Raw genomic sequence first — 22963 nt, 5'->3', positions numbered from 1 at the left:
ACTGCAACACAAGCAGTTCTTGCATTTCCCCGTGATGGTAAAGCCAAACCAAACAGTGACAGAGTGCAGTGCCCTCAGTTGCTCCCAGTTCCATGCTGGGCGCTCAGGAGTCCAAGCAGCTCAATACACAATGGAAAACCCAACCCAATGGCAAATCCACACAACAGACATCACTGCATTCCCACAAAGTTTTATTAAACCCTTTTTAATTAAACCTTTCGTCATTTTAGATGCAGGGCCGCTCTTTGTAGAAAAGCTGAATAATAACTTAACTGAATTTGGATAACAAAATATAGTATATGTCAACATGTTCCAAAGCCTTACCCTGCCTGCCAAACCACAGCACACACGGATCATGGCAGGGCAAAGAAGAGCACAACTGGGCAAGAAATACTTCTCTACCTCCACAATTCTAAAACAAATCAGCTCGTACTATTATAATAATGCTTCAAATAACAAACGGCCTTCAGCACCAGTTCAAGTCACCCATTGTAGAACGCTAAAAACAACTCCTACAATTGGAATGCCTTGAAAAAGATATATATACGTATTTAATATACAAACAAAATAAGCTACTGTTGTCTTGATTCAGATTTCTTTGAGCAAGTAAGAAAGCTTGAGACCAAGTAACACTAAGTGAAGAGTAGTTTATTTTCATAATTACACACTATACAAAAACAAGGAGTGCAAATAGCATCCTGATTTACACCGCTGTACACCTTTGGAGAGGCAGTTTTCCTAACTCAAGCAGCTTGTCTGACTGCTTTCTTAGCAGTTCTGCTGGCTTCTCACTCAGAAAACACCTGTGCAACTCATAAGCAAAAGACTTTTGATGCTTTCCACTTTGTCTGTTTCTCTCCCCTCTTTCCTCTTGCCACTGCTGTCTCTGACGAGCATTTCTCTATAGATCAGCCTTTCTCAAGATGTGTAGCTCCTGTCTCTTTAAATGACAGCTTAATACATGTGCCTGTAAGTAGGAAGCTTCCAGAACACACCTACCAGAATACAGATGCTATTCACCATCTAGATCTGAGATTTTTATTATCTCACTTTGCCTCAAGGCAGTTTTTAGGTGAACTTTTCAAGTGAGGGAAGAGATGACAACCATAACAGAACACAGGAGGCCCCAGGATGAGACGTGTTGGATCGAGGCAAGTTGAAAAACGTGCTTGAAAATTTGGCCAGATCACAGTTTTTCAAGAAGATCCATGAACTTTGAGACTTCGTGATGAGTTGTGGCACCAAGGGAGAGGTGCATTAACCCCTGAGCAGGGGAGGAAAATAAAGACCGATATACATCAGTGATTTGTCATTTCTACAATAAACGATACTGCTAAATAATTATTTCACATATTTATCAAGTAACCGTCACTTGTCAAATCCATCTTACATCCATATATTTCTCAAAATGGATGTATTTGTCATCTACATGCTTTTTTGCTTAGCTCTAGAATACAGAGATACTTACTGCATTGTGAAAGAAGTTGCAAAGGTGCTTTGCCCACGGACATCTAAAAATAGACATAGAAAATGGATTGAGAACTGTCTTACAGGGACAAACCTGCTCCCAGTTTCAGCCATCCCAACTACTCCATTCAGCTCCCAAATACAGATGAATTCACCATCAGGCATACATAAAGACAAAGATACATCACAGTAAAAAGGATCCAATCAGATCCTGTCCTTGAATGCTGCTAGAGATGCAAAAAACACATTTATTAGAGTTGCAAATTTGTTCAGTAGAACTCAACTCATATAGAGCTGAGTGAGACCTGGAATTTTACTTTCTGAACTACATACAACACATACAACAAGGGTTGGAGAGAGGGGAGAGAAGTATTTTTCAAGGAAGGTTAACTCACGTGTCCATGTTTGCTACTTAAGACAGTAACTAAGAAGTGAATTCTCTGCTGCCATCTGCTATGTGCGAACTAAAAGTGCCAGAGCAGGCAATTACTGCCTTCTGGTATATAATCCCTGAGTCACTGCATTTTAAAACCATTATGTCAATACATTAGTGTCTATCACCATACAGTGTATAATACTTCACAGCCTATAAGAGAAGGGAGCAAAGACTGTACTTCAGATCAGCCAGCAGTCTCTGAAGTGACATAATCACCGAATATGGAATAAAACCTCCAAGATCATCCAACCAGTGTGTTACCATCATTGGCAACCTAAAAACACAGAGCAATTGCAAATCTACTCAACCCATCACGTTTGGTGTCTTTGCTATTGTTAATAAGGAAGTCCATGAAATAGGAATGAATTGTGAGTGAAGCTTGTTAATTAGGAGGAAACTACTGGCATTATTGCAACATATAATGATTGACTATCTGGCTACAATAAAGATTAACACTTACACGTGCAAGTTCTCTGTAATTATATCCAGAGCCAACAAACCAATGGATTGCAGTGTCCTGTTTCTACAAGTCAGGAACAGGCAAACAAATTCACCTACGTACTGTGGACCAAGGTTCTGCCATCTAAGCAATATAAAACCAGAAAACAGAAAGCATCAGTTCAGCAGCAGAGACAAACAGCAATATCCGTGTTGCTTCTCTCCTGACGCCACTTTCTCGTTCTCCAGTCTGTTCTAAAAGTAGAGGCATTTGATTACAGGAATTCAGATTCATGGTCTCCACTTAAAACCCTCTGATTAGACAGACATAGCAATGCCAAGATCACATATTCTTCAGATTACCAGTTATTTCAGACGTACCTGACCAATTGCTGCATAAAAATTACTAAGGCCTCACTGCTATTTGAATACAGAACGGAGTCAGATCAGTGGCCCCATCCAGTTTAGCATCCAGGCTCTATGACAGCTATGATATTTGTTTTAGTCTTCTGCAAACCAGACATATGAAGGGAGATGCCCTGTATGCCCTCTGTCTGACGGAATGGTTGCTGAGGAACAGTGTTAGCTCATATGGATCTGAAGGAAATAATTTTCTAGATACACTCATCTTCAAGAGCTGTTCAGCCTCCTCAGGTCTGGAGTGCTGTTTTTATGCTAGCTGTACTTCACAATCTTCCAGCAACATGCCTGCTTTTCAACCTAAATACACCTTTCATTTGCACAGCATCCCCTGTCAACCAAATTCACAGTTCCAACCTTAATCCAGCTTGGGTTTGCCACATTAGATTTCCTTTAAGGCTCCTGACTCTTGTTTTAAGAGGAAACCATGAACAGTTATTCCCTGGTTGCCATCAGCACATCATGTGTGACTCTACAGACCACTACTATAGCCTCAGGCTCAGATGCCCAAGCCTTGACAACCAATTCCTCTCCTAAAGATCAATCCATGCCTCAAGAGAACCACCAGGATCACATACAGTATTAGAACATGTACAGAAACAATTCACTTGTTTTTCTTTTCTATTACTTTCTTATTGATTCCTAGCATTTTCTTCAAATTATTATCCAAAGCACCGGGATGGTCATTTCCAAAGAGCTACAGATTGTATCTTGCTAAATGTTCCTGCTGTGAGCCTGCTGTTAATGCTTCCAAAAACAGACAGACAGATTTCAGGAAGTCTTTACTCACAGTTTCAGCATTGTTGCTTTCTGACGACTCAGATCCCTCAAAACCAGATTGACAACACCACGGAGAATGCGCTCATCATAGGAAAGCTGATTCAGTAACAGCCTCAAAGCCCAGAAGTTATTCTAGGAAGAGACAAAATAAGGCCACAAATTCATCTTAATTCTCAATTATTTCTTTAACAAAACCCTGAAAATAACGAAAGAAATTAAAGGCCAATAAAGCTTCAGAGGAACAAAACTAGGCTAAATGCACGCAAAAATCTCCAAGTTGGCATTACATTCATTTTAAATATAATCCACTTTAATCTCTTCAAACAGAAGTCAATCTCTAGGACTCACCCCAAATGCCAGGAATATCTCTAGGAAGGAAGTTAAGTATGGGAGTTCACAGATAACCATCTGTTGTACTGCTTGAACTGCAAGAATGAGACAAGCCTCCTGGTGCAACTGCAGGAAGAGATATAAAAAAAAGAAGAGATTTAAATATAAAAGTCCCCTTTCCCACTACTTGTATATTGCCTCCAGCCCAATCAGCAGGAAGTTACTACCACTCCAATCACATCTGCTGGATGACAGACACTTCATTCAGAACAATCTTATGAAAACTGAAGGAATGGTGAATAGAACAGATACTTCTGCTTATACAGCATTTCATCTGAGCGTCTCAAAGTCCACCTAGAAACACAAGGTCTCTCACCAGACAGAAGAAGAATTAATGGGACAAAACGTCTGGCCTGAAAGTCACATACTGGAAAGTAAAGCTAAAAGTAATGCCTGCAAAAGAATCAGGAAAAAGAATAAAATTTCTCCTTAGGTGACTATATTTAACAAGCTATTTGTTTCAAGATACCTTTAAACATGCTCCACTACGCCTGAAACCATCATTCACAACAAGCTGAGAAATTCCAGGCTATTCTGAGTTTTGAGACAAACACACTGTCAGTCTCAAAGGACAGCTTCCTATTTGAAGCACATACAAGATTACTCTGAGAAGTTAATACAGAATCACTGATTACTAACTGTCCCAATTTAGGAGATGCATAAATTTGGACAGTGATGAATTAGAACTTTTGGATGGGTTGCAGATAGTGCCAGTTCTGAATATAAAAAGCAGTCAGTTCAGATAAGCACCATCTAAAAGGGAGAGTTGTTAAGAACAGTCCTATGCCACTTCCCCCAAATCTCCAAACCCTATCTCAGAAGCTCCTTATGATAATCCAGTTGTTTTCAGTACTGCAGTGTCTTCAAGTGCAATAAAACAAATGGTCAGTTCCCTTGTTGACAGGCGCACACTTACTTGAGAGAAAATACCAGGTGGGAAGGAAACATTAATTTTTGCCTTCAGATCCTGAAAGAGACCATCGCTGGCAACCAGCACTCCCTGCAACAGAAGTAATGAGTTATGAGGAAGAGAAAGGATGCCCAGATATTCCACATGTATCAAACTACATCCAACATTTTATCTACTATTTCAGTGTGCTTTTACTTACTTTTCAGTGTTTTTACAAATGAGGTTGACTGTTGATCATACTCAAAGAAAGCTGAATCTCAATTTTTACTAACTAAACAATGTCATGTAACCTCTTAATTTTAATCCACTGTGCTTAGCAGACATTCATCTCTGTTCTTGTGAAATAATACCCAGATGCTGTCTCTTAGAGCTATTTTAACACATTTAGATTTCTTTCCTATGTATTTTGCTGTTACATGATTCATCTCAGTATTAAACAGTAGAGAGTAGGTATCTGGCACTGAGCTGCAAGCAGAGTTAATCTATGCACTGCTGCATTTACCACTCACAAATAACTCTGTGTCAAGTATTACACTGGTACATACCATAAGAATTTTTGATGAGGTAATGTAAAGTTAGTCTCAGTATTTAAATAAACAAGCCAACATCCACACGGAATGAAGCAATGTGTAAAAACACAACATATTCTTCCATCTCAGAGCACATGACCAGTTACCTGTTGGAATGCAATTGGGGGCTCTTTCACTGTCAGAGGACAAAGGTGCCCATTTCTTCCTAGGAAACTGCTACTACCCATAATCATGATGAAGGAACCCCAGCATTTGGGCTGAAATACAACAGAACATTGTTTTACAGGGTCAAACACATGTTTAGCAACTTTTAACGATAAAATAAGTCTCCTTGATAGGCACTCTCCTTCTTTCCCCTCTAACAGAACTCCCAGACACGTCCACTCAAATTACAAGTTACTGTTTGGGGTTTCCCCAGTTTCATTTGTCACACTGAGAAACAGCCACTTTGCCCCATCTGTAAAGCTGAGGCTTTTTTCCTCTTGTTTTTATTCTACAGGATATGAACAGAGCGAACAGACCTGCTGGTGTAATCATTGCAACTGAAAATAATTTAGAGTGGCACAACTTTATATAAGAAATATCTCCCAAACAGCTGAACAGTAAGAACGTGCCATTCAACATATAGATGGCACATTTTCTCATCATTCCATCATTGCTATGGCACGCTGCTAAACTCACTGAAGCTACAAGAGCTGCATACAAGCAGTATTTGTCACAGTTTTATCCATAAAGCTCCATCTGAGTCAATGAATCACCTACAACCTGAATGTTTTGTGAGAGCAAAGAACTGCTATCTGAGAAAAAAAAGTCTGTTTGGAGGCCTGATGGAAACAAATCCACCCGTACACAGACGTTTCACAGAGGTGTGAACTACTCAGAAGGATTCTGGCAGTAAATCCTTTCATTAGATAAGCAACTAGACAAAGCAGGTAAGGCACAAAACCACTGAACAGGCCACATAAACAGTTTTAATACGGACTCACATTTCTGTACAGTAACAGATTGCTGTAAAGGAGTTTGAATGCCTGCTTAATCAGAACACCATCTTTCATTGGAGACCCTGCGAGAAAAACAAAATTAAGATCAGTCCTTTTATTCCTTGAGCAATCATAGAGTATGAAAAAACTCAAAGTATTATTAAAGACATTCCTATAGAAACCTTGAGGAAAAACAAGCATCCACATCTATTTTACTATATTTTATGGTAGTTTTTCTATTCAGAACCTCCATTAATTGTAAAATGCTATTCTGGAAAGCTGTAAAAAAACTGAATACAGTTTAGACTAAGCTGTTGCAGCAGGTGACCCATAACAAAGTCCTATTGTGTAAATCAGACTACAGTATCCCATACTTCTTAGAAGTCTAATAACTGAACATCTCCAAAACCAATCTTTCACTTCAGAGAACACTTTGACAAGTAGAACACATCAACACTGATGATCACAGTTATCACTGGCTGAGCCAGATTCGGAGGTTGTTGGTCCTACCCATAGCAGGGGGTTTGGAACTTGATGATCCTCGGGGTCCCTTCCAACTCAAGCCATTCTATGATTGCTATATACAGGTCATAAGACCCCTTCCATATGAAAACTTTCATTCTCAAGATACAACACAGTTACACACTGCCATTTATAATGCTATGATATAATAGGAAGCTTTTCATTTTCTTTTAATTGGTTGCTTTCATCAAAACAACTTCACAACCGACAAGGGGTAATTGTTCTCTGTGAAATGTACTACCCACATTTATGCTCAAATATAAAGACAGTCCACCTGCTTAGTGTTCTGCACTATGCTTTAATCCAGACAATTTATATCTGAACTCAGAGCCCCTCCAAACACTTCTGAATTTAAAGAGCTGCAATTAAATAAGATCCTAAACACATAAGAGGGAAAAAAAAAGAAAAAAAAAAAATCACTTGCCAACTGTAACCCAGGGCCCAGTGTCTTGAATATCCTTTCCAAGAGGGACACTGCCTGTTCTGAATATCTTCAGGTAAATCTCAAACTGAAGAGGAGTTAGTCGGCACACAGTGCAGCACGCAAGGCTATTGATGGGAAACAACAGTGAATGTGTAGCATCAAGGAAGTCTCCAGTTTTACACAGATAGAATGGGATTTTATCTCGAAGGTCTCTTAGCCTGGAAAGAAGAAATGAATGAGTGTCTGATTTCTGTTCACATGGAAGCTTTACAACATGTATGCATACATCTAATTAAGTCTGACAACTAATAAATTACATCCAATAAGGCAGAACTGAGCTGTGGTGCTGTATTACTTTCACTTGGTAAACAGCTTTCAAAATCCTACTGCCTTTCATTCTGTTTTATTAGACGTAGAAAAAGACACTGGGACACAATTTGAGGGCAATGAAACAAACAGAAGCTATTTACCCTTTGGTATCATTGCATTTCACAGCTCTCAGGTAGCGAACAACTTCTTTATAGCTGGAGAGAAAGAGCGAAAGAGAAAGGAAGTGTTAAGCTGCATACAACAGGTCAATCCAATTATTACAGTTAATGAAGCAAAACAGTAGTTCTTCTCACATAAAAGCACTGTAAAACAGGATAGTGCAACTGGCAGAAAGAGACTGCTGAAAGCTTCAAAAGCCACTTCTGAATACAGCAGATATCTAAATTAATCCACAGATTATCTCTGTGCACTAGGAACAAACAATAGCAGGCTAAGAAGAGGCAAGTCCCTAAGAGGACTATTCTTTTGAATACAGACATCTAAAGATCATTTACATTTTATTTTTAAAACTGCCTTCCAAATAGTCAACATTTGATGAACTGGTTTTGTTTTTAATATTCAATTCCAAAAGCTACTGAGATTATTGAAACAAAACATTACCCACTTGAACATCCTTTTCTGGCCCTGCAGCATTCAAAGGGCTTGATTCTGATTCTAACAGCTTCAAGAAGTACTGGCCTTGCTAATAAGTAATGGCAATGAACAGCTTCAAATATATCCAATTTTTGTACATTTCCCCATAATGCAAAACTCTTGCAGATGTTAGGAAAGCACTGTATGGCACTTAATAGCATAAACAAATGCAAAAGCTGTGTTTATGAAAATGGAAACAACAAAGCAAGACCAAACCAATCGTACTTCATGTTTTCTACCAGTTTCTCAACTCGAGCTTCTATGACAGGAAGCACTTCCCACAGAAACGTTTTCCTTCCTTTCTGTGTTCTCTGTCCTGTGATGTTCTGTCCTTTCAAAACCGTGGTCAGCAGGACATGGTCCCATGGCACAACATTCAAGCTGGAAGCACAAAAAAAAAAAATGAAGAAATGCCAATGACTCTATTGGTATGACAAAACGTATTTCATCAAAGCAACACAAAGACACTCTGAGGTTTACAGTTCGATTTCAGGGAAAGAAAATAAAAGGATTTATATGAACAAGAGCTTAGCCATAACATCAGTTTCTCACTGTGCTAAGGATGGGAAATATATAACAGAGAATGCTGAAGCCTTCCAATAAAACACACCTTCAGCATCATCATTGAAGGAACCATTCCCTACGTCTGTTTACAAACCAGCCAACAGCATAGAAATAGATTCTATAAGCAAACAAAGAACATACCTATTCGAGAAGGCAAAACAGTGACATGGAAGTGAGATGGACTGAAAAAAATGAATAAACTTCTCATATAAACTTTTTGGGAAGTCACACAACACCAGCATCTTCTGAAGCCGCGTTGTGATCCTGTGTTTTAAAAAGAAAAGCAGAGATTGTATGTAGATTTCTTTGGTTAAACTTCAGTGTGTTGGGGTCTATCTTCAAGTTTGTGCTTTAATATCCATGTTGGCTACAAATATTGATGTTAGAAATAATAACAGAGGCAATGAAACTGTGTATTCTGTGGTCTTGGGTTTTAAAGATGGTCCCCTCTAAGTACATGAGAAACACTGAAGCAACACAGTGAGTTCAATAAGGAAGCTGACTGACCCAAGCCAGTGAAACCATTTTTGTCTTGACTGAAAACTGGAGAGAACACACTGAGGTAAAGAAGAGCTCAGTGCTTTTCAAACTGGGGGCGGAAGGAAAAAAAAAGCCAACTACAAAAAACCCAATCCATTATCATTCTTCTAAAGTAAAAAATTAATACATTCGAGAACAGTCATCTAAAATGAAAACTGATACAGGATTTAGGTTATACCTGTCACAGAGGTGAGAACATTAATTGTTTTTGAGTGCTCCTCAAAAAAAAAAAAGTTAATTCTTAATTCATTAACCTTCTGTTGCAAGTGAATTTCAGGTTAAAGGTGAAAAGCTAAAATGAGAAATGAATTAAGCCAAGTGAGCTGGATGTCCTCATTCATTATCCTCTGGGGGAACTTCACTATGTTACATCCCTGACTACTCCATCCCAGCGGAGGACTTACAAGGCTGCTGTTTTGACCCTGAACAGGTGCTATTTATTGTTAGGCTTACTAACCACAAATAGCTACCCAATACCATCTTCTAGTCTGGCCTAAAAGAACACTCCTAGACTCAAAGTACTCCATCATCTTGACTTTGAGTTCCCTCCCCACCGTGGGAGGGTTGAGTGTTTATGTGGCTGTAAAATAAGGCAGATGTGTGACTCTCGTCCTTCGCAGAAAGGAAGTAATATGCAACAGAGCTGCTAAACAATCTATTTGTAGCATACAGCTATAGAATATGATAGTTTGCTGAGGTCTCTGCTTACCAAGCTGACTGGTACACACTGTTGTTTGTAACCTTGTCTGTCCTTACCCACCCACAGCCTACACATGCAGGCAGCTGACTCTCCCTGCTCTCCTCAAACAGAGGCTAATAGAGTACAGCAAGATCCTGTTCCCTGAAGCTACAGAACTAATGGACTAAATACACTTATTTTAGAGCTCTGAAAGTTTACTTTGAAGAGCTAAAACATTCATATTTTCTTTTCCTTTGAATAGAAGCCTTTTTAAATGTGCTTCAAGTGCAGACACAAGTTTGTATCCAGCAACCACCTCTTACCATAATGTAATAAGTCAAGTCTTACCTTTGCAACAAAAAAGGGACAGCAAGCTTTAGTGAAGCAGTATGACCAAGGTTCTGCCAGTTCCTGCAGGGGAGGGGAGGTGGGCAGGAGAAAGAAATGCAGTAAGTTTTATTTCTTTTTGAGAAGCAAATACAGATTATACGTTAGACATGGAACTGGATACTCACAAAGCAGGGTCTTTATGAAGGGTTATCTCTCGAGCTGCTCCCAGGAGCATGACAGCAGCAGCTTTAGGACTCTCTTTTTCAGCCTGATTTAAAAATCTTGTTACCAGTGCAAAAACTCCGGAATACCTGAGAAAGTTAAGCAGTCCATGAGATAAAGCATCTGCAGTGACACACTTCATAAACAAATGCTAATTATGACCATTCTAGTTTGAAAACAAACTGATTCACCTCTCCCTGAAAAGAATCTGTGAAACAGGATCACTGCATTTGCACAGGTATTACTTTCAGCATTTTAAGAGAACATACCATCAAGTAAAAGCCAAACTCAATTCTAACAAATCAGTAAAAACATGAAGGTTTGTTTCATGTTTTTCCAAGTTGTTCTAACCAGGAATACTACCAACTCTCTTAGCACAGCACAACAGGTATATTTTAAGATGCATTTAAGAGGATTCTTAAAATACATCCAAGTTAAATTCAATTCAATTGTTCATTGATCCATTAAGATCCCTCTGTTATGTTGCTACCATTTCAGGTGCCATGAAACTACTTAAGAAAAGAAAACCTTAAGGTGTTTTCCTACTTAAGGAAAGAAAACCTGCAGTGACTGTACTGCTAATTCTGTTATCACTTACTTGTATACAGTCTCTGTGCTGCGAGATCTGCAGATATCACATTGGCCAGGAGGCAGCTTTGAGCCACAAAAGCATTCATGCTCTGTGGGAGTTACTCTCTCTCCAATTAAATACTTATTATATTCCTCAGAAAGTTCCTGGATAAAACGTATTAGAAGGTTTCCTAAGAGGACAGACAGGTGAAAAATTATTTCAAAACCAGAATAAAGACATTAATACCCTGTGTAAAACATTTGACAAATCACTTGCACCCAATCTTAACAGCTGGGAATGCTTTGTTGCTTCTTCCAAGGGGAAGAAAGCAGGACACAAATCTGGAACTGCAGATCTGACTGGTCTAAGTATGGCCCAGACAGAGGACAGCAGAAGTGAGCTGCTACCTAAATAATTCACCATATCTTTACAAAGACAGTTGTTGTCCGGACAAGCTGTCCTTGTAGATTACAAGTAGAGCCACAAACTGAGAAGCCACAGTGAGCCAAAAGTCTGCCAGAACAGGATGAGTGAATTGTGCTTACCACCATGCCGAAGGTCTGCATCTATGTCTGTGAGCTCGAAATTGAACATTACAAGAACACCAGCCAAGGCAAAATCACGTTGCTCTTTCCAGAATTTGCTTTTGTTATGAGCATTGCAGTGACAGAGGGAAGAAGTTGTCCAATTCTGACACTGTTTCATAATAAGTAAAAGACAGAAAAGCATTTTATTGTCCCCTAAGTTAAATGAATCAAAAAGTTAGTTCCTCTCTACAAGGGAAGAGGACAACATGGCAATGCCTTTCTACCATAACTTATAAAGAACAACAATAAAAGACACTTCCTCCTCCCCTCCCCAGTAATTTCCTCTAATTCCTGAGTATCTTATGGGGACAGTTAGGTTAACACTTTTCCTCACAGAATATGCTATGAGGTATCAAAGCATTGTTTCTGAATGTTCACCCCAACTTTACTCACAGTTCAAAGTTTTCTGAATTCTAAAAAACCAACAACTAAAAAAAAACACAACCAAAAAACAACCCTCCAATCAAACACTGAAACAATCTTCCCTTCCTCCTCAATGCAAAAACCAAAACCCACCAACCCAACCCATCACTCCCCACACCTCACTCCTCCCCTACATAGGGTTAGGAAAACAATCTGATATTTGTCTGGTGCAGTGAGAAGCAGCCTGATTTGGAAATTACACCCCATGAAGCCCCAGGCAAACATGTGTTTATATCAAGTGAAACCCTACAAATCACTGGACCGCTAGGAATAAACCTGGATGGTGACCATACTTCACTTGACACTGCGAAGCTGATGGATAGCAACATTTAGAGTAGGAACTATTCAAATAATCAAACTCTACATATCATTTATCGTTTCAGTGTGCATGAGAGTGATTTCTTCTATAGACTGTTAAAGGATTCGGTTTACTCAAATCGGAGCATTTCTTGACTACAGCCCTTCCTTACCTCAGAAGCCAGCTTATCACAAATGTAGCAGTAGCACTGATTACAAAAATCTGCATTTTTTCCAACGGGTGAGCAGGTTTCACATTCCATTCGTCTACAGAATTGAAAAACAGAACATTATTTACAAAGCAGTTCGTGCACTCATCCAGCCCTACTTACACTTTCAGCTGATAGCGTTTTAACAACACTACATGACAAGGTTGATTATACGTGGGAAAGGAAACCTCCATACTAGCCTCCACATCATTGAACGTACTCAAATGAGTGTATTGTACAGTCATATCTTGCATGGGGCATCACATTTGCTTGTTTACAGAAAGTAACCATTAGTTCACATTCCTCATCCACAACCTCTTCACATTTCTTCTCTTCCAGGGCAGTCTTTGCTGTACAGAAGAGAAAACAGTCTGACTCAGTATGAAAAGCCTACAATCTTATTACAAAATCAACCAGCCATTGACAATCTTATTCTTTAAAACTACTTTAAGGTGTGAGCTCTCTTATAATTTCATCTGGTACAAATAAGGGAGGTACACTGGCTTGGAACACAAGATTCCTACGCAGTCAAAAGAGGGGCAACAATCAAAAAGGACCTGGTCACCACTGAAAATGGCTCAAAGAAGCCACTGATATTTTAAAGCTACGCAGAAATACACTTTAAAACAACCAGTGGTAGCAATTAAATGTTACGAGGCAACAGCAGCTCCTTTGGCTTTTATCTATTTTTGAAACCTGTGCTGCAAAGGCGTCACATCTGATATTTTACTTCGGTTTCTTTCTAAGGTTTACGTGCAGAACCTCACAGCACAGAACTCACCCAAGGGGTCCACGATAAGAACTGAATTCCCCTGTGTGCCTTCATCTTCGTCGTCACTGATCAGGATCACATCTCGCTCTCTCTCTTCTTCAGAGGGCCCCATCGTCACTGAGCCCCACAGGAAAGGCCCAGCTTAGCAGAAAACAGCTCCGAAAAAGCAGGAAAGGTCTCCTCCAAAGCCAAGCTCTGGGTACATCACACTAAGGATAGCAACGTTCAACACACCGCTGGAATCAGATGCTCAAACAACATCGTTATTTTCCCACTCAGATCTGAAGGAACGCTAAAAACAAAACAAAACCACAAAGAGGTGGGAATTGAATTGAATAAGAGAAAGAAAGAAACAAGTGAGCCCTTGGCATTCCTATGGCGTCCCACCATATTGAACCGCGCTCATTTCCCCCTCACAGAACCTCGCTAACACCGAAGCCGCCTCTCCCCGCTCACTCCCGCCCCTCACGAACGCTCCCGACCCCCGCCCGCTTCGGCCTTCCCTCAACCGCCGCCCCCCAGCCTTAAGCTCCGCTCCCAAACGAATCTCCCCCCCGCTCCATCATCCCGCTACCCCTCACCGCTCCGATTAAGGCCCAAAGACCCCAACAAGGATCCCCGGGTTCCCCCCTCAGCGCACAAACCTCTCCTGCCCGCCGCCCCAGCCCGCCACTCTTTGAACGAACAATCACTTCCGAAGTGACGCCCCCCGGAAGTGGTTGTGGAGGTGACGCTACCTGCGCTACTTCCGCCCTGGCAGCGGCTGAAAGAAGAGCTGGGTGCCGCCATCTTTATTGAAGGCAGGGCGGGGTGGTGTTATATGGAGGCCGCTAAGGCTCCTCCTGCCTGATGGAGTCACTGAGGTTGAAAAGATGTGTGAGACCCCCCCCATGTTCAACCCATCCCACCATGCTCGCTATTGTCCCTCGCTGTGCCCTGTTTGGACACAGGGTTTCTGGGGATGCCTCTTTTCTACCTTATTTCCACTGCTTGGTTACTGCTTTGGACTCACATTGCTATCTCAAGGGTGTTGCTCTTATAGAAGCCTTGTGGTCAGGAAGGATATTTATCATACCTAAGGAATTCACCTGGAAGTTATAAGCAGAACTAGAAGAGCAAGCTCCTTAGTCAGGCAAAATGGCAAACATTGAAGGATATCGCTCTTATTGTAGCATAGACAAGCAGTACATCTGCAAGTTAGAACTGCAACTCTGATCAAAAATGGCCAACGGTTCCGAGACGTCACAGGTGGACGATCTGCATGCGATCCCAGCAACGTAACCCTAAATGCTTCCATTGCAGCCAGGCCCAGCCACTGTGGCCATCACCCAGATGGCAGCTGCTCACAGAGAAAAGGGTTTTACTGCATTTTGTTGGCCCTAATCACCAGACCGATCGCGACGGGCTTTTCCTACCGCAAACCCATCAGGAGATCAGCGAGGAAAGGCCACATCCAGCAGATGTTCAGGATTTCCTAGTAACACTAGATGGTACCAGAGCTCCACAGTGAGACTCAGACACACTCACCCATCTGGACCGAAAATACCCCAAAAATGGAAATTCTGAAGCACGGAAAGCTGAAGATGTAAAGCTGTAATATATTAATAAGCTGCTGGCAAAACAGCCGCCTCTTCTGTGGGAAGAAGTAGACAGGGGAATTATGAGTAAAATAAGGACGCTTTTCTGGTGTTCAGGACAAGTGTAATACAGTAATTTTGGTTAGAACTTATCCGTGAGGTGAAGGTATGACAAGAGCTGGTATTTGAAGGCTGACACTCAGGGAGCGGGCATCTTTCATTGCTAGTAATTAGTTCCCAGTTTGAAGAAAACCTAAGAAGTATTTTAGTTCAAGCAGAAATTGCCACTAAAAGGTAAAAATGTGATGTAAATACATTGCTGGTATTGGTAATAATAAGAATTACTGAAACAACGCTTGGAATATGATCACCTTTTTGATCACTTGGAATATGATGACACACTTTTTGCTACGTGCTGCCTGAAATATTAATGCGTGAAAACAAATCCCTTCCTTCGAATGGATGTTTATTCCATGAATAATCTTTAATGTCTTGGTAGCTTTCAACACATTTGGGCAAAATGTTTCATGTTTCTGTGCTTACCATGAAAGATTTAAACTTGACACCTAAATAGGTGGCCTGATTTCAGCTGCGTGGAGCACCTTCTGTTTCCTTCACACAGTTGCCTCTGCGGCGTGAAAGCATTTTAACGGCCTAGAATAACTCAACACAGCAATTGAGGTGATGAAATGAAGTATTGAGATAGCAGGGAGAAATAATAAAGGCAGAACTGGCCTTTGGCCAGAATCGTTTATTGAAAAGCTCTACTCTCATGCACGAGTCTTTGTGAGATGATCTGATGGCCAAATATGGTCAGGAGTTGGTGCTGCATTTCAGCCAAAACACAGCAAAGATGGGGTTTCCCCTCCTTCCAGATGAAGAGTCGGCGTCGGCGGCTTATTTTTAGTGGTGTGGATGTAAAGTATGGTGGTTATATTTCATATAGCCCGAGCTCAGTCTACTCTACCATGCCAGGTTTCATGCCCAGCAAAGCTAAAGGTCTGACAATACAAACTTCTTCTTCATAGTCTTCATCCTGTGGGTCAGCATTAGGAATCTTGTTCTGCTGTTTGCTGGGACTTGTGTTTGTCAGGTGCCTGGAATGGGAGTAAAGAAGATGAGGGTCTGTTTGGGGACATCTGGTAGCCTCAAAATGAGACAGTAATTAGCTGCAGGCTGGGAGGTGAAGCACTAAAAATAAATGTGCGATGTCGTTGTCAACAGTGCGCAATACTGATAAAAATCATAAAACCATGACAGTTGTACAATGGTAAAGTGGACAAAGTGCAGTCTGGAGCAAGTTGGGGCATTAACTGAAGATGTAGAAGACTCCAGCTCTGTTGAATGAACTGCAGGGTCCAGAGGAGTGGGTTTCTGCAACCAGCTCCCGAAGCAGAGGTGCAGTTTCTCTCTGACCGCAACAGCAGAGCTGCAGAGCAAACAGACCATTAAAATGTCCATTAAAAAAAATAATGTGTATATATGTATATATATTTACATCCCGTATACATTTATCACCGCTTCATGTTGTTGAAAGTGAAAGGCCCATTTGTGTCCGATGAAAGGCTTGGGATAGATCAATTGACTGGAAAAGGCTTAGAGGATTTAAATCTACAATTCCACGTGGACAGGTGCTAATCCACCAGTCTGCTGAGCCCAAGCAAGGTGCTGCAGAGCCGTCCAGGCACTCTGACTCCAGCCTGTACTTGTTTGGCCCAGAAAGGGTTGCTCAGTGCTAGAACTGTAAAAGAGATTCTCCTAACCGAGCTGCTGGGAAAAGACTTGTGCTTATTTCTAGCTACCTTTGGCGTCTCCGCAGAGTTGTTGCCTCTGTTACAGGCAAGCTTTCCATGGTGACTTTAGTCTTTGAAGTGCTTCCTAGTGCACCGCAATGAGCTGATGAAGTGTTGTCCGCTGTGTGCAAGCAGCTCTGCTCAAGTTTCATACAGAAACAAGGTTTACGTGGTTATAACGTGTGTGTGAGTGAATGAGGGGCCCAGAAGCCATCGAGATGGGAGGAAACTGTCCTCGTTCTCCAGAAGCCAGGGTCTTGTTGTGAAGGAGGAAAGGAACAGTAGCAGAGTGAGGAAAAAAATGCATAATAGCTCTGTGCCTCTTTTGGAATCAGAAAAAGCTCTTCCTTGGACGTTGGTTTTGTGAGGAGATGAGATAGAAGTGATGACAGCTGATGTAAGAGTGCAGCCATTACCGAACTCTGATGCCAATTTCAACCAAGTGGACAGGAGGTAGAAGTCCCAAAAGCAACAAGTTCCTGAAAGTGTGATGATAAGAGACGTGTGTGTGAGAGAGGAACCCCCTCTGTATGTCTTTCCTGAACAGCCATGATCACAGAATCACAGAGTGGCCCAGGTTGGAAGGAACCTCAAGGATCATTAAGCTCCAACCTTCCTGCCACAGACTGGGCCACCAACCTCCACATTTAATATCAGACCAGTCAGCTCAGGGCCCCATCCAACCTGGCCTTGAACACCTCCAGGGATGGGGCATCCATAGCCTCTCTGGGCAGCCTGTTCCAGCACATCACCACTCTCCAAAAACTTCAGCTTCAGGAAGAGATGGGACAAAGTTTCCCCATCCTCAGTATCATTCATACCTATGAGACACCAGAGACTCAAAGCAGGAGAGACAATCTGAAGCTGAGAAGTAGATTTGGGGGTGTCTGCTGAGGATTTGCTATGGGTTAGGTGTTCATCAGGCTGCTCTGGTGTCTACAGAATGGGACAGCCCCAGTAAAACCCGGTTTACAAATCCATCAGCCATGATGCATGAGCCCATTGGAAACTGAGCACCCTTGCTTCCAGCACATCACAGGATGATGAGGCTTTGTAATGCTTACAGAATCAAAGACTCATAAGAATGGCTTAGGTCAGAAGGGACCTTAAAAATCACCTAGTTCCAACTCCTGTGCCATAAAAAAACGTTTCTTGTAGCTCTTTCCCCTCTTAATTTCTTTTCATTCCATAAGACCAAATAAAGGAGAAACAAGATGCTGTAAGAGAGACCGCTCTCAGGGTTGGGCCCTATAATACAGTCTGTTGGCTTTTCAGGGGGACACCGGGACAGGAGCATGGCAAGGATGCTCCCACGCTGACTTCTGACGGCCGTGAGCCAGCCCACACTGGGGTGGGAGACAGCAGAGGAGATGCTCCCTGCTGCGGCATGGCGGCAGTCAGCGGCTGGCGATTTAAGAAACAGATGAACATGAACCGCGTTGGAATGCCTTCAAAAATCTGCTAGCACTCTCCTCCCTGCAGAAAGCCGAGTAAATCCCTTTCGCATTTCAGGCTCCTAGAGAGACCCTGAAATATTATCAGTGCTCTTTGACACTCTACCTGCCCCTCATCCCACCTGGCTTTCTACAAAACACATTTCCTCTGCTCTCAGGGAAAAAAAAAGAAAGAAAGTCAGGTTCATTCAAACTCCGACACTTCTCTAACACTGGGGTGATCGAGTGTCCTCCATTTTACTTTTGGTATTTTAATAGGGTTTCCTTTTAGACCTTTAATGAGTTTTTATTCCCTTTTGTGTATCAGACGCTTCAGCCTGACCGACAGTTTTACTCACCCCATGTGGAGTAATCCGAACAGCCAGGACAACCTCTTATTCCTGTGGCAAGGCTTCCTCTGCCAACATTCCTCCTTCCTCGCAGCCAGGAGGATGTTTTGACCCTTTCCTTGCCTCCATCCCATCCATCTCCCAGACCCAAGAAAGGACCTTCCTGAGGTGCAGCAGCAGGAACGTGCCCAGTCCATGAGTGCTTGCAGCTTTTAATCAAGGAAGGGAGAAAAATAAATACGCATAATAAATAAATAAAATACGTGAATAAATGAATAAGATTGTTTATTATTAATACATTTGAACAAAACAAAAGCTCAGATGATGTGTAGGCTGGCAGCCATACTGGGTATTTTGCAGCTTGTGCAATACACATTCATGAGCAAACAGCTGGAGAAGAGGTCCAGCTGCAACAGCCCCATTTATTTCTGATGCATCCCATAGCCTGGCACTGTGTGAGAACAGGATGTGAGCTAAAGACATGAGCCCAAGCTGCACAGACACAAGGCTGTTCCCACTGGAGGTGGCCGTTTTGCAGTCTTTTAGTCACTAGGGATGCCATGGTGAGGGCTGCAGGACTCCTGCTGGGATGAGTACTGTACAGGTGAATTGGCCCCATGTCCTGATAGCAAACAGCAACACAATGGGTGACATGGCATTGGGGATGGGCAGGAAGCTGTCCTGGCCACAGGGATCCATGACAGCGTGCTTTCATTTCAGGTACAGAAGATGTGTGTTGTCCCCTGAGTGCCAAACTGTGGACATTTTTTTTTTGCTTGGTTCTGCATTTGGGAGCAGGGGACGATCTCAGTGCCTTCTCCCATCCGCGACATAAGCAGAGTGGTTTTAAGCATTTCTTATGCTTAATTACACAGGTCCAGGAGACTTGTACAGCTTAAAAACATATACCATTAAAGGTTATATATTAAGCACAGCCTTGGTTTTTTGATGTTGCAGAAGGCTTAGACTCATCTGCTTAGAATTAGGAGGTTATTATTCTGCGGAAGCTAATCCAAATTGCCTGTTATCCATAGGCAGAAAATTAAAGGAATATTTAAGCCCATTCCGCAGATTACAAACTTGGTGGGATAGCTCTGCAACCAGTAGTATTAGTATCTTGCATTTGATAGCTGCCAATAACTTAAGTCAACTGTTTAACATCTGGCATTACTATATAATGTCTGGCTTAAGATGTAACCTTTTCTTTTTTCTTTCCCTTTTTCCCCTCCCGCTTTTAGAAAAGGTTTTTCTGCTTTGAGAGTCTTTTGATTACTAAAGCCCTTCCTAGGACAGATTTATCCTGTGATTTAACATTTTGTGATGGAATCTCATTTTGAACCCGTTGAGTAATTGGCAGTGACTTCGGTATTAAACTGATTCATGATGTACATCCAGGCCCTAAAATAATTCACCGTTACTGTCTTTATAATCGAAGCTCCTTTTGGCCCATTAAAAAGTATTGGAAACAGCCTCCTGATCCGCTTTGATTAAAAGTAAAGCACAGAGGATTGGTAACGATTACAGATGGTCTGCCTTCCCCGCGGGCTCCTCACCATCCTCCTGATTCCCGGACAGTGAACGTCTTAAATAACAATGAGTCTGCAGGACAGGAGACAAACCTGGAGGGCCTCAGTGCAGGTGGTAAAAGGGAAACCCACACCAGCAGCCCTGGCACCCCATGAGCAGAGCCCTTGGGATGAGCCTCTGGGAGGACTCGGCGTCTAACCCCGAGCTGTCCGCTTCACACCCCACTCTTCCCCCGGCCCTTGGCAGGGGCTATGATCTAACAGGTTTTGCATAGCTGCTAGACATCTTCCTAATAGTATCCCCTGTGAATTCTAAATTTCAGTCGCAGCCTCTAAATTTTCATTAAGAGCAGTCACACAGAGAGAATGATGGATTAGATTTTATTGTTGGAAAATCTCCAGATAAAATTAAAGTGCTTCTTTCTTTTTCTGAAACCTTTACCTTCCCCCTGTGGTGCCCTATAAATAAGGTATCGAATAATGTTTGTCCTTTTGAATTCTGCCATCTTACATGTTTCACGCTCGCTCCTGACCGCTTTCCTTCAGCGCCGTCACTTGGCAGCTGCAGCCCACGGACACTCTGCCTCGTGGACCTCAATGTGTGACGAAGCAGCCTGGCATTGTGCTCCAGGAGCATTGCAGGCACAGAAGGGTTCTCCAAGCCTGAAAGGTTCTGCCTGGCCCTTCTGAGAAGGAGGAAGGGTTTCTAAGAGGGACAAAGTCTTGGTGAGCCACCACTGACTGCCCTATGGGCTATTGCTAGAGCAAAGACCCCCGGCTGACCCACTGTCACTGTCTCTGTAATTATTTTCCTTCTTAAAAGAAGCTCTTCTTGCACTGGTGGAAAAACCATACCTCGGCCAGGAACCAAACAGAACAGGATCTGAGTCTCATCCTCTCTGTTGCATTGTAATGTCAGCCCAAAGGAAGCGGTGCTGCCTTGGCCACTTGCAGCAAAGGAAAGAATCGTCGTGGAGTTTATTGGCTGCTTTTATTGGTTTGTCTGTGCCACGTTTTGCAGGCAGCTGTGCCAAGAGAACACTGGGGCTTGCCAGAGATGAGGCCTCAGTGAGGTAGAGGTAAGCCCAGGAGAAGAGTGAAAGGCTGGAAGGAGGAACCTTGTAAATTTGGTACCAGCAAGGATGAAGGGGGGGCCAGAGCTGACCAAAATCTGCCATGAAATGAACGAGATCGCAGCCTTCCCTGCGCAGGAGTCACAACACCCACAGCTGGGAGAGCGGCCAGTGTTATTTTTGGGCAAGCTTTCTGCAAGTTCCAAGCAGAGTCCCAGTGAAGAGGAAGCGAGGGGGAGAGGTGGAGGCTTCTTTTTAGAGGGGAGATGTTTGGAGGATATGGAAGGGAGAAGCCACGGAAGTGCGATGCAAAGAGCTGGAGCAGCTCCTGTGGGGCTGAATACCTATGGGGCATATGGATGAAGCAGCTTCCCCACCTGGCTGTGGGACAGCAAGGCCAGAATTCTGCATATTCTGCTCAGTGGGAACGAGGGCAGGATTTGGCTGCTTCCCATAAGGTCCTCCAGAAGGAGGGGAGCAAGGAGCATAGGCTAGAGCAGGACCTTTAACTCCATTTCCATTTGGGAAGGAGGTGCTGACATTTTAAATGCCGTGAATGATAGATAATTGGCAGCGTCTTGGATTCATGAAATCACTGGAAAGACAAAAAAAACAGCCCTGCTGCTCTAGTCTGTCTCCATCTCATGCCATAATGACGGGGTGGTAGAGCAGCTGCAGTCCCCATATGTTGGGCACAAAACCCCTGTCTGCCTCACTGGGCTGCAATGTCCTGGGTGAGAGCATTGCAGTGTGGGGCTGAGCTCCTCACCTTGTGCCAGGCATGCAGAGCCCAGCAGGGACGGGAGCAGTTCCCAAATGCAGCACTGTGCTTTTGGGGCTGCCCCATGCCATTGCTCAGTGCTGCAAAAGCAGGACGTGGTCCTGCCACAAGAGGCTCACACCCTGTGGATTATGGAGCAATCTGTAAGTTGTTTTGCCAATAGATCCTGATTTTCTCTCTCTCTGGCTAATCTGAATCAGAGTTTCACTTAGATAAGCCTCAGGACACGATGCTGAAAGAAACAGCTCAAAGAAAGCGTGGCCTTATCTCCACCCTGCATTCATTAGAATACATCTTTTCCAAAGGTACTTTACATAAATACATTAAGGACAAACCTTGGCTCACCTCTAGGGACTCCATGTTATCAGTGAAGTCCACAGGAGGCTTTTAGCTGGCCAAGAAGGACGCTGCTGCTGCCCTTAGGAGAGTGCACTGCAAGCCAGAACCCTGGGATGTGATTCCAGCGGTGCTTCACCACACCAGCCATCCTCTCATTTTCCTGTTCTCAAAACCCAAGTGATTAATGCTGAGTAACCGCGGGGGGATTTCTCAAGCTGCTGTGAAAGATCTGTTATTTACTGACATGTGGAAGTTCACCTTGGAGAACAGCAAGTGAAAGTGGTGATGAGCACAGTGCAATAAGGGCATCTTTCAATTCAAATAGAAACTGGATGCTTCGCAGCAATAGGGAAGTTATCTTCAGGAAAACCATCAAACTGAAGTTCTGCCCAGGTAATGAGCTGGAGTCATTGCGTTGCTGTTTTAATACGTTTTAATATGTACAAAGTCCAAAGCCCGCCATATATCAATAGATCAATAAGAAATATTTTACCTCTGGAATTCCTTATGGACTTCTGGAAAAAGAAAAGCAACACAACACTTTAAGGAGAACCATCCCAAAAAGGTCCTTCCAGTTTTTTTTTCTTCCTTTATCCAAAATAAGGTTCTGATTTTTACCAACGACAATAACGCTAAA

The 22963-nt window shown here is 42.5% G+C and overlaps 1 protein-coding gene across 7 annotated transcripts; it reads right to left on the bottom strand.

Annotated features, from left to right (window-relative positions):
* Positions 1-175: 175 nt before the first annotated feature.
* LOC140258853 (uncharacterized) lies at positions 176-18816 on the bottom strand. 7 transcript variants are annotated; one of them, XM_072349549.1, is made up of 22 exons: positions 18617-18816; positions 15575-17303; positions 14870-15087; positions 13464-13746; positions 12903-13032; positions 12647-12740; positions 11712-11862; positions 11194-11356; positions 10559-10684; positions 10392-10454; positions 8966-9088; positions 8486-8641; positions 7768-7821; positions 7298-7515; positions 6358-6434; positions 5518-5628; positions 4848-4931; positions 3890-3997; positions 3552-3673; positions 2364-2486; positions 1469-1511; positions 176-1264 (listed from the first exon to the last, which is right to left on the bottom strand). In XM_072349549.1, exons 4-22 carry the CDS (start codon positions 13564-13566, stop codon positions 1187-1189), a joined length of 2127 nt encoding a protein of 708 aa, XP_072205650.1. In that variant the 5' UTR covers positions 13567-13746; positions 14870-15087; positions 15575-17303; positions 18617-18816; the 3' UTR covers positions 176-1186. The 7 variants fall into 7 exon arrangements, with proteins under 7 accessions (XP_072205650.1, XP_072205651.1, XP_072205653.1 ...); XM_072349550.1 differs by having other exon boundaries at positions 14870-16460; XM_072349552.1 differs by having other exon boundaries at positions 14870-16128.
* Positions 18817-22963: the final 4147 nt, after the last annotated feature.

This window comes from Excalfactoria chinensis, chromosome 14 (genome assembly GCF_039878825.1).
Source record: "Excalfactoria chinensis isolate bCotChi1 chromosome 14, bCotChi1.hap2, whole genome shotgun sequence".
NCBI lineage: Eukaryota > Metazoa > Chordata > Aves > Galliformes > Phasianidae > Excalfactoria > Excalfactoria chinensis.
The sequence above is the reverse complement of the archived record's forward strand: the minus strand, read 5'-3'. Positions and strand labels throughout refer to the sequence as shown.